Source organism: Gallus gallus, unplaced genomic scaffold, assembly GCF_016699485.2.
Source record: "Gallus gallus isolate bGalGal1 unplaced genomic scaffold, bGalGal1.mat.broiler.GRCg7b scaffold_67, whole genome shotgun sequence".
In the NCBI taxonomy this organism is placed as follows: domain Eukaryota; kingdom Metazoa; phylum Chordata; class Aves; order Galliformes; family Phasianidae; genus Gallus; species Gallus gallus.
Window position 1 is genome coordinate 13,236 of NW_024096019.1, and position 9,904 is coordinate 23,139.

At 61.6% G+C, this 9,904-nt stretch overlaps 2 protein-coding genes across 5 annotated transcripts; one reads left to right on the forward strand and one right to left on the reverse strand.

The window, feature by feature from the left end:
* Positions 1-80: 80 nt before the first annotated feature.
* ITIH6 (inter-alpha-trypsin inhibitor heavy chain family member 6) lies at positions 81-5,791 on the forward strand. Of its 3 annotated transcripts, XM_015273126.4 has the most exons (15): positions 81-278; positions 943-1,177; positions 1,265-1,419; positions 1,526-1,636; positions 1,706-1,926; positions 2,000-2,145; positions 2,223-2,339; positions 2,411-2,582; positions 2,766-3,854; positions 3,959-3,985; positions 4,086-4,109; positions 4,254-4,292; positions 4,371-4,484; positions 4,589-4,960; positions 5,043-5,791. In XM_015273126.4, the coding sequence occupies exons 2-15, from the start codon at positions 1,094-1,096 to the stop codon at positions 5,264-5,266; spliced, it is 2,895 nt and encodes a 964-aa protein (XP_015128612.2). In that variant the 5' UTR covers positions 81-278; positions 943-1,093; the 3' UTR covers positions 5,267-5,791. The 3 variants fall into 3 exon arrangements, with proteins under 3 accessions (XP_015128612.2, XP_025002072.2, XP_025002073.2); XM_025146304.3 differs by having other exon boundaries at positions 2,411-3,854; XM_025146305.3 differs by lacking the exon at positions 943-1,177 and having other exon boundaries at positions 1,265-1,636; positions 2,411-3,854.
* On the reverse strand, positions 87-9,841 carry LOC107049485 (guanine nucleotide-binding protein-like 3-like protein). 2 transcript variants are annotated; one of them, XM_040657238.2, is made up of 15 exons: positions 9,794-9,841; positions 9,689-9,726; positions 8,926-9,027; positions 8,695-8,811; positions 8,541-8,615; positions 8,309-8,444; positions 8,100-8,203; positions 7,863-8,007; positions 7,511-7,598; positions 7,204-7,381; positions 6,646-6,788; positions 6,436-6,572; positions 6,237-6,349; positions 5,976-6,152; positions 87-137 (listed from the first exon to the last, which is right to left on the reverse strand). In XM_040657238.2, exons 1-15 carry the CDS (start codon positions 9,804-9,806, stop codon positions 102-104), a joined length of 1,602 nt encoding a protein of 533 aa, XP_040513172.1. In that variant the 5' UTR covers positions 9,807-9,841; the 3' UTR covers positions 87-101. The 2 variants fall into 2 exon arrangements, with proteins under 2 accessions (XP_040513172.1, XP_015128616.3); XM_015273130.4 differs by lacking the exon at positions 87-137 and adding an exon at positions 5,712-5,833.
* Between the last annotated feature and the right edge of the window lie 63 nt (positions 9,842-9,904).

The following is a 9,904-nucleotide window of genomic DNA, read 5'->3' on the forward strand; positions in this document are numbered from 1 at the left end:
GTCGAGATGGCCCCGTGGCCACGCCCCTCCTCCGCGTGCCGGCCGCGCGGCCTCGCGCCTGTGGCCCGTTGAAAAAGAGCGGGAAAAGCTCCCGCCCAAAATTACTTCAGGGAACAAAATGGCGGCTGGGAGCCGCCCTGCAGAGAAAGAAAGAATAAATACGCTCAGCCTCAAGAAAGCAGGCAGCGAAGTTCAAACAATCGGTCAGAAATGTAGAAAGAAAGAAAGAGAAAAAAAAAAAGAAAAAAAAAGCGTGAAGTAAAGCATTTCTGTCTTAGGTGAGTTAAGTGTGTGGTGATGGGGGCTAATAGAAGTGAGTGGTTGTTTGCTGCTTGTAAAATACATTAAAATTGTGTGTTAGGAGAGGGTAAAGATGAGGCTTAAAGTAAAACATAAGCACGGCTGTTGGGATAAAGATGAGATTTAAGTGGGATGGCAGCAATTCCCTCCTAAAGGCGGGAATTTTGGGGGCCTTCATCCAAACCCCATTTGGAGATAACAGTTTGTGTGGGAAAAAAGGTATAAAAAAAACACTTAGAAAGCTTAAATAGGGTGTGAACGCAAACCTTTTGCTGCATAATATAGTATTAAAGTACTCCGAGGCTCTCTGTATTACAAAGTGCCCTCGGTGCCAGGCTGAGGTGTCCTATTGTGGGAACTGTATTTATTCCCATTCAGGGATCTCTTAAGGACAAAACTACCCCTTTTTGCCTATATTTTTTACCCCAAATTCACCCCCTCCCCCCCCATCAGCCCACATTCCCCCCCCCCCCCCCCCCCATCTCTTCTTTGCAGTCTCTTCAGCGAACGCCTTAAGCTCTTATGGAAATAAATACATGGAAAAGGAGGGGAAAGAAGGAGGAAAAATAAATAAGAAAACAGTCCCAGGTTCTTCTGGGCGTTTTGTTTTTATTTCTTTTTTTTTTTTTTTTTAAACTGCAGCCTGCGGACAAACCCGGTTTGTTTCTGTGAATGCAGCATTTGTGGGACGGAGGAAAATGGGATTAAAAAAAAAAACAGGAGGAAAGTAAATAGAGAGGAAGGAGAGCTGTTCTGGGGGTGGGTGAGGAGCGAAGGCGGTGGAGGAGGAGACATGGAGGAGCTGGGCTGCACCTGGGCTTGGTATGCTGTGCTGCCTTTACTGCTGCCTGCCCCAGGTCTGTCCCTCAGCCCGGAGGTGAGCACAGGTTGCTAATGAGTTAACGATGGGGGACGACGGGCTGAGCTGTGGGAGGGGTTGTGTTGATGCTGGCCTCGTTCACAGCTGCCAGCGAGGAGCTTTGGTGTGAGAGCAGCCATCGTTTCCCGCTATGCTTCCACCTGCGTGTGCAGCGCTGTGCACAACCCCCATGCTGTGGCACGCCATGCTGCCTTTGAGCTGGACCTGCCGCCTGCTGCCTTCATCACCAACTTCACCGTGTAAGGAGGGGGTGAGGGGGGGGCTGCGTGTCAACATGGCTGCTGCGTCACCTTGCTGGGTGACGAGAGGCAGCCGTGTGCAGCTTCAGTTGTTGTTCTCCACCAGGATTGTTGGTGGCAAAGCCCACCAGGCTGAGGTGATGGAGAAGCGCCGGGCTCGGGAGCTGTACGAAGCAGCCCGCCAGCAGGGCAGGACGGCTGCCCACGTTGGCACCAAGTGAGCGCCGGGAAGGGAGGCCACGTCAGTGCACGAGGACGGCTGTAACGCTTCCCTCCTGCCGCACAGAGAGAAGGAAACCCAACGCTTCCACGTGACGGCCTCAGTGGCAGCCGGCGGGGACGCCTCCTTTGAGCTGTGCTACGAGGAGCTGCTGCGGCGTCGCCTGGGCACGTACCGCTACACCGTGCACCTCCACCCCCAGCGGGTCGTACCCGAGCTCCGCGTGGAGCTGAGCATCACCGAACGCGCCGGCATTGCTGAGCTCCGCGTTCTGCCTCTGCCCGGAGGTACGGCTGTGCTGACAGCGGCCCCTTCCACCCCGTTGACAGCACCCTGATGCCACCTCCTCCAACCACGCAGGGCGGTTGACGCCGTCCGTCCGGGTGGAGAAAGGCACGCACTGCGCCCACGTTGCCTTCACGCCCACCCCCCAGGACCGGGCAGCACTGGGTGGTTTTGTGCTGGAGTACGACGTGGCGCGGCCTGACGCTGCGGGGGACGTGGAGGTGTGCTGAGGGTGGGTGGGGGGCACCGTGGGTGGGGTGTGAGCCCATCCTTCAGCTCGCCCCTGTTTGTCCTCCAGCTGTACGACGGATACTTCGTCCACTTCTTCGCACCCACCGGGCTGTCCCCCATCCCGAAGGACATTGTCTTCGTAATCGACGTCAGCGGCTCCATGTCGGGCACCAAGATGAAGCAGGTAGAGCTCGGGCACCCCACGGACCCCACTTCTTGCTGCGTCCCCCGCTTTTACTCTGCCCGTATCCGCAGACCAAGGCAGCCATGCGCTCCATCCTGCGTGACCTGCGACCCCGCGACCGCTTCAACATCGTTGCCTTCTCCGAGGCCGCCTGCGTGTGGCAGGAGGGTGGCTCCATCCCGGCCTCTGCGTCCTCCATCCGCAGTGCCACGCGGTACATTGACGCCCTGCAGGCAGACGGCTGTGAGTACCTCCATACACAGCACCGCACAGACGTTGTAGGGACTGTATGTGCAGTGTCGCCGCATGGCTGCGAGTACTGCTGGATGCGCAGCGCATCACTCGCTCACACACGGTTGTACCGCGTTGCCCTCTTCTGGCTGCGTGATCACACGCCTTCACCTCCTGCCCCCGCTGTTCCTGCAGGGACCGACATCAACCACGCCCTGCAGGTGGCTGCTGCTCTCCTTCAGCATCCGGCCGAGGAGCCCCGCGTTGCTCTGCTGCTCCTCCTGACGGACGGCGAGCCCACCGCGGGGGTGACCGACGGCCCCCGCATCGTCTCCAACGCCCGCCGTGCCCTCTCCCATTCAGCTGCTCTCCTTTTCGGCCTGGCTTTCGGGGCCGATGCCGACTTTGCCCTCCTGCGCCGTCTCGCCGCCGCCAGCGGGGGAACAGCACGGCATATCCCCGAGGACGCAGATGCTGCCTTCCGTCTCACCGACGTTTTCCAGGAGATCGACAGCCCGCTCCTGCAGGACGTGGAGCTCACCTACCCCGGCACGGCCGCGCAGCTCATCGCCCCAAAGCTGTTCCCCGGTTATTTCCAAGGCTCTGAGCTGGTGGTGGCCGGCAGGCTGGAACCGGGCACGGAGCTGCTCCGGATTCGAGCATCCGGGCGGGGCGACGAGGGCGAGCTCCACGCCCACACCGAAGTGGTGGCCAACGTCACCGAGCTGCCACCCGGCTGTCCCCGCCTCCCCGCCGAGCTGCTCGGTGCCTTCGTCTGCCGGCTGTGGGCTTTTGTCACCATCCAGGAGCTGCTGCGGGCTCAGCTGGGTGCCAACAGCACGGCCGCACGCCGCCGACTCGCTGCCGAGGCCACCGAGCTGTCCCTCCGCTATCACTTTGTCACCCCCTTCACCTCCCTCGTGGTGGTGACAGCGGATGACGGAGGACTGTCGTCCCCTCCCAGCATCGCCACCAACGGCCCCACGGCGACACCGGACGTCACGGGGACACCGGACGGAGCTGTCACCGCTGCTGTTACGGTGCTGGGAGAACTCGGGGACCACGCGGTGACGGGGAACGCGGTGCCACCCACCGTGCAGCAGCGGCCCCCACCTCAGCTCCAAGTGCCCCCGGTGCCGTGGGGGGGTCCCAGCCTGCCCCGCGGCCCCGGGAATGCGGTGCTGCTGCAGACAGATGAGGCTGAGCTGTTGGCGCCCGGGGTGGGGAGTGAGGAATTCGTGGAGTCCCTTAACCCCCCCGTCTATGTCATCCTCACACCCACAGGTGGGCTCTGTCCCTCCCCCCCCCCCCCTCTCCCCCATAGAACCCTAAATTCTCTCTTTTTGCGGCCTTAAACCCCCCTTCTCACTTCTATCTCATCCTCCCAGGGCTCCCTGATGATGAAGATGCCACAGGTAACAGCCCCCCCCCCCCCCCCCCCCCCCCCCCCCAGCCCTAAGATCTGGGATTGGGGCACACCATAACTGCCCTTCCAATTACCCATTTCTCTTCCAGATCTTACCCGTGATGTTGATGTGGGTGAGTTGAGGGACACTGTATAAATGGGAGGGGGGCACAGAGATACCCCAAGACCCCCAGGATTGGGTGGGAGGGGGCACAGCACCCATAGCAGGGTCTGCAGCCCCCCCCCCCCCCGCCATCCATCTCCCCTTTTTTCTCTAGCTTCCTCGAGCCCCACGTTCTTCACCTTTTCTGCCTCAGGTAAGGGGACAGAGGGTAAGGGGGCAGTACCAAAGGGGTTAGGAGGTCCCAGGTGACCCCTCCGACCCCCCCCCACAGTGGATGGGGACCCCCACTTTGTGGCCCGAGTTCAGGGCACGCCGTACCCCCTCTGCTTCACCCTCGATGGCCGCCCTGGGGACACCCTGCAGCTGCTGACCGACCCATCGCTTGGTGAGGACACCCATTTGACCCCTACGAACCTGTGGGGAATCCCCCAACGCCCCCTAAATGGAGGAGGGGTCACCCCATTTTCCCCCTCCCGACCTATTTTATAGGGCTGAGGGTCCATGGGCACCTGCTGAGCGCCCCATCCTGGCCGAGCGCCCCGTCGCGTCCCCGCACCTTTGTCAGTGCTGTCACCATTTTGGGGCACACCGTCGTCATCACCGTCACCCTCCACGGGGTCCGTGTGAGCGGGGAGGGTCCCCCCATTTCCCTGCCCTTCTCCCGTCCCACCCAACTCCACCTCCCCCCCGTGACGCTGCTTTTGGGGCCGGGGGGCCGCCTGCACCTCCAATGGGGTCCTCGCTTGGAACTCGTGGTGTTGCGTCACCGCTACAGCCGACCCGGAGCCCTACAGCGCGACCACCTCGGCTTCTACATCACCAATGGCAGCCGGTTGTCGCCGGGGGCCGGAGGGCTGTTGGGTGAGTGCTGTCCTCACCCTCACGGGGGGTGGCTTTGGCACCTGCACAGTGGGCTGGGTGACACGTGTCCCCTTTTCCTTAGGCCGCCTGCGGGGCATCCAGCTGTCCCCGCTGGGGACACCAGGAACGGCGCGGCTGTCCCGGGGTGAGGTAACAGTGATGGCCACGCTGGTGACAAAGGAGCTGCAGGTGGCACAGGGAACAGCCCAGCCTGGCCGCTGCTGGTTGATCCCACGTTCCGAAGTGTCCGTGCTGCTGGGGGGGCCCTATGGGGATTTCCTGTCCCCCTCTTCATTGCTGGCCTGAGACCGTTCCCGCTCTCCCCACACATGTGGGACTATGGGGTGGGGGATTCCATGTCCCAGGTCTGGAGGTGGCCATAAGGGGACACTGCAGCCACTGCTGGACCCCCATGGGGGATACCCCATGGCCACCAGCGTCCCCATGAACTCTGGGGTGACCCCAATGCCACCACCAACGCTATGGCCACGTGACACGGGATGTCACGGCTGCCACCAACCCCGTGGAGTTGGGGAGGCCACCGTTGTCCCCAAGAACTCCAAGAGACCCCACAGCCACCGCCAACCCCATAGATAGGGGGACCCCAAAGCCATTACCAACTTCTGGAGTGCTGAAACAAGCTGACCTGCCCCCCCAAACCCCTTCAGGAAACGGGGGACCACTCTGTAACCCTCCCCTAAATAGCCATGAGACCCCACCCCACATCTCCAGACCGCCTCAACGCCCCGACTCCGCGTATATTTTTATTGCCAAAGCTGCTTTTTTAACCATTTCATACAAAAATAATAAACCTCCGTCCTCAGAACTGCATGGCTGCCATCAGTGTGTCTGAGAGCTTGGTGGCGATTTTTTCTACCGGGGAAAGGGGGGGGGGGGGGGGGGGGGAAAAATGGTCACAATTGGGGCTGTTTGTGGTGGGTGGATGGGGAAGGGGGGGGAGAAAATGAGGAAAAGGGGTCAACTCCCCAAAACGATGGATTATTTTTCTGCTCACCTGCTCTTTTTTGCAGCTTTTTCCTCCGTTTCCCAGCGGCCGCCAACCCCTGGCCCTGCAGCAGTGGGGGGAGTGCAGCCACCTCCTCCAGACGTGGGGCACGGGGTGGGGGGTCTTCCTCTTCCCCGCCTCCCCCGCCTTCGTCCGTGCCTTCAGCTCCACCGTCACCGCACCGAGCTGGAGAGGGGACCCCATAAAAACAACCTCCGAACCCTAAAAACCCCAAATTCACCCCAATTCTTTTTTTTTTTATCTCCATACCTTCAGGTCGTCCCCTTCGTCCTCCTGCTCGTGGCTGTCCTCCATGGTCTCCTCCTCCTCCTCCTCGGGGATACATGGGGACATCTCAATTCCTGTCACCACCTCCGGAACAGCTGCAACGGGACCAGGTCAGCATAGTGGAGATGAATGGGGGCCCAATTTTGGGGGGTAAAAAAACAAAACAACCCCAAATTCTCACCTGCCAGTGCCTCAGCATCGCCCCTCTCTAAGGCCTCAAGGTCAAGCTCCGGCCCCATTGATTGTAGGATCTGTGCCTCCAGCTGCACCCCAACCTCGTCGCGTTTGGGGGGGTGCGTGTAGTAAGAGATCTTCCCGCTGTGGGATTTTGGGGTGAATTATGGGGTTTTAGTGTTCAGAGCCCCCCTCCGTATGTTGTCACGCTGCTCACCTGGTCCAATCGTGCAGCAAAGCCACGGCGGCGGCGTGGGGGTCCGGGAGCCCCCCCGGACGGAGGCGGCCCTGCCGGCGGGCCAGGTGGGACAGGAACTGCCGGGGGTCAGGGCAGGGGGGCACCCCATAGAGCTGGCTTAGCTGGGGGGGGGGAAGGGGATGGACCACGGTCACCCCATTGCCACAGTGATGGGGATCTCCCCGTCCCCATAGCAATGGAGCTGAGCCCCACAGATACCATCAAACTCCACAGCAATGGGGTGGAGATCCTCCCCAAACATTTCTAAGCCCTTCTGCTACTCCCACGGCCCCCAGAAGTGGGACTGAACCCCACACCCCGACCCCAAACATCCCCAAACCATACAGAAATAGACCTGAAGCCCCCCCGTGACACGCCTAAGCCCCACAGCAGAGTAGCTGAGAACCCCCACACACCTCCAAACCCCACAGCAACGGCACTGAGACCCCCTCAAACATCCCAAGCCCTCCCTGAGGCCCCCAACCAGCAATAGGGCTGAGCCCCCCCCAAGTCTCATAGCAATGGGGCTGAACCCACCTGCTCGGGGGGGCAGCGCCGCAGGATGGCAGCAGCGGGGGTCAGGGGGTCCCGAAGGCGCTGTGGGGCCAAAGCCCCCCGGAGTGGGGCAGCGGCGGTGGGGGCTCCTGTCTCCATGACAACACCAGGGCAATCCAACAGCTGGATGTGGCGATCCAGCTGCACTGTCTGCAGGCACCTGGAAGGGGGAGAAAGGCTTATATTGACCACCCCCCCCCCCCCCCATCCCCCCCCCAAACGTGGGGGAGAGCTGGAGGGGGGGGGGGGGCTTGTGTCCCCCCCCTCCCTGAGGGAGACAGACCATTACCTGGTGACCCCTGGCACTGCACCAACCACACACACCCGGCTCCGCTTGAGGCTGTTGATGAGGCTACTCTTACCCACATTGGGGTACCCTGGGGGGCAAGGGGAGGGTCAAGGAGGGGGGTAATTAGGGGCCAAGGGGGCAATTAGGGGCTGAGGGGGCAATTAGGGGTCAAAGGAGCAAATGGGGAGGTCAAAGAGATAGGGAAGCGGGAGTCGGTGTGGAATTAGGGGTCAAAGGAGTGGCGAATGGGGGACTGGGGGAAGCTGGGGGTCAAAGGGGTGGGAAATCAGGGGGGAAATGGGGGTCAGAGGGATCCCCAAACGCCTGGGGGGGGTCCTAAAGCCCCGCTCACCCACGACGCCCACAGTGATGGCCGTCTTCACCTCCTGTGAGCGGCTGTAGTTGGCCAACACCCGCAGCAGGCAGTCCGCCCCAACACAGCCACTGCCAGCCAACACCTCCTCTGGGGCTGCTGTCACCGGCACCCGGCTCTGCTTCTGCGTGGGGACAAGGGGACACCGGGTGACAAGGGGACACCGGGTGACACGGGACCCCCCCACTCCACCCCCCTGACGGCGCCCCCCCTCACCAGGTTGCGGCTCTGCTGCTGCGTGGACGCCTTGAAGGCCACGGTGGGGAACTCAGCACGGAGATACTTCAGCCACGCGGCCACCACGTCCCGCGGCACCAGGTCTGGAGGGGGACACACAGGGATGACACAATGTCACCGTGCCACATGGGGGTCTGTATGCCCCCCCCCCCCTGCCCCACATAGCGCCCCCCTCCCCCCCCCCATACCAATCTTATTGAGGACGAGCACCAGGCGCTGCCGGCTCCCAGCTCTGCGCACGGCCGCTTCCAGCTGTGGGCTACGACAACCCTGCGGGTCCCGGGCGTCCAACACCTCCAACACCACATCAGCAGCCTCCAACACCTCCCCCCCAAAAAAAACGATTCAGCATAAGGACACCCCCCAAAAATCACACTCTTTTTTAACCCCCCCCCCCCCCCACCAAAACCCACCACTCACCTTACGCAGCTCCCGCCCGTACTGCCGCAGCGACGCCTCTCCCTGCGCATCCCCCCGGCTCGCCGCTGCCTCCTTCTACAAAAACACAACATTATCAAAGCAAAGGGGGGGTCCCACAGTGGGGGGGGTGGGGGGGAAGCAGCCCCAAACTCACTTTTTGCTCAAAATCCCTCTGCCTCCGCAGAGCGTCCTCCTGCAGCCCCCCCAGGCTGCGCCGCTGCCCCACCGCCGCCTCCCGCGCCGCGTCCCGCCGCCGCCGCGCCTCAGCTGCCTGCACGGTGTGGGGGGGGGGAGGAGGGAAGAAATGCATCATTTTGAGGTCTATCACCCCAAAACCCATTGTTTTTTGTTTTTTTTTTCCTTTTTTCTCCCCCTCTAGCGTTACCCTTTTCTGCCTCTTCTCGTTCTGCTGCTCCACGTGGGCGGCGAAGCGGCCCAACTGCGGCACCCCCGGGTCCTTCTTCCCCGCTGCCTTCACGGCTTTGCCCTGCAAGGTGCCATGGGCTCAGATGGGAGGGGGGGGGGGGCAATCCCAGTTTTGGGTATCAATCTGGGGGGGGACCCCCTCAAATCCCCCAGTTTTAGGGGAACAGGATCCATCTGGTGAGGGATCTGGAGTGGTTAAGGGTAAAACTTTCCAGTCTGGGAAGGGGATGATCCCAGTTTAGATGAAATCAACCACGTTTTAGGTGGAAGCGGACCGGTTCTATTGGGGGACGGTCCCAGTTTGGGGGGGAAACGATGCCAATTTTAGGGGGAAATCTGAGCAGTGTGCAGGGAGAGGGGGATCCGGAGCAGTTCTTGGGGGAAAATTGGGTGATTTTGGGGGTGTTTGGCCCAGTTGTGGAGAAAAGTGGGCAAATTCAGGGGGACAATCCCAGTTCAGGAGGAAACGGGCCGAGTTTTGGGAAGGGGAAAATCCCAATTCAGAGGAATCCGGACCGGTATGGGTGGAACTGAACGAGTTTAAAGGGAAACGGAGCAGTCGGGGGGGGGGGGGAGGACGGTTCTGGGGGGAACCGGACCGAATTTTTGGGGGGAGATGAGGGGATAGAACAATTAGAGGGAAAAAATGGCTCCGTTTGGGGGGAATGTTCCCATTTTGGGGGGAAACGCCCCGTCCCGCGGTGCCCCGGCCCCGTTCTCACCTGCAGCCGCCTCCCGCGGGCCGCCTCCCGCCGTCGCCCTGCGGGGAGCGGCAGTGTCACGGGCAGAACCCCCCCAGACCCCCACCGCCGCCCCCCGGGACGCACGGGACCGGGTCATGGCTGAGCCCACGCCGCGCTGCTCACTTCCGCCTCGCTGTTTCGTCACTTCCGGCGCGACAGCAACAAACCGCACCCCTTTCCTATCCACCGGACCGC

Bases quoted from the DNA above. Each gene is read 5' to 3' on its own strand.
- ITIH6 (XM_025146304.3), top strand. From the start codon at position 1,094: ATGGAGGAGCTGGGCTGCACCTGGGCTTGGTATGCTGTGCTGCCTTTA. The intron at 1,178-1,264 runs GTGAGCACAGGT...CCTCGTTCACAG, and splicing joins GTCTGTCCCTCAGCCCGGAG to CTGCCAGCGAGGAGCTTTGG. The intron at 2,340-2,410 runs GTAGAGCTCGGG...CCGTATCCGCAG, and splicing joins CGGGCACCAAGATGAAGCAG to ACCAAGGCAGCCATGCGCTC.
- LOC107049485 (XM_040657238.2), bottom strand. The intron at 8,445-8,540 runs GTGAGTGGTGGG...TTTGGGGGGGAG, and splicing joins ACGGGCGGGAGCTGCGTAAG to GTGTTGGAGGCTGCTGATGT. The intron at 6,789-7,203 runs GTGGGTTCAGCC...CCCCCCCCCCAG, and splicing joins GGCGCTGCCCCCCCGAGCAG to CTAAGCCAGCTCTATGGGGT.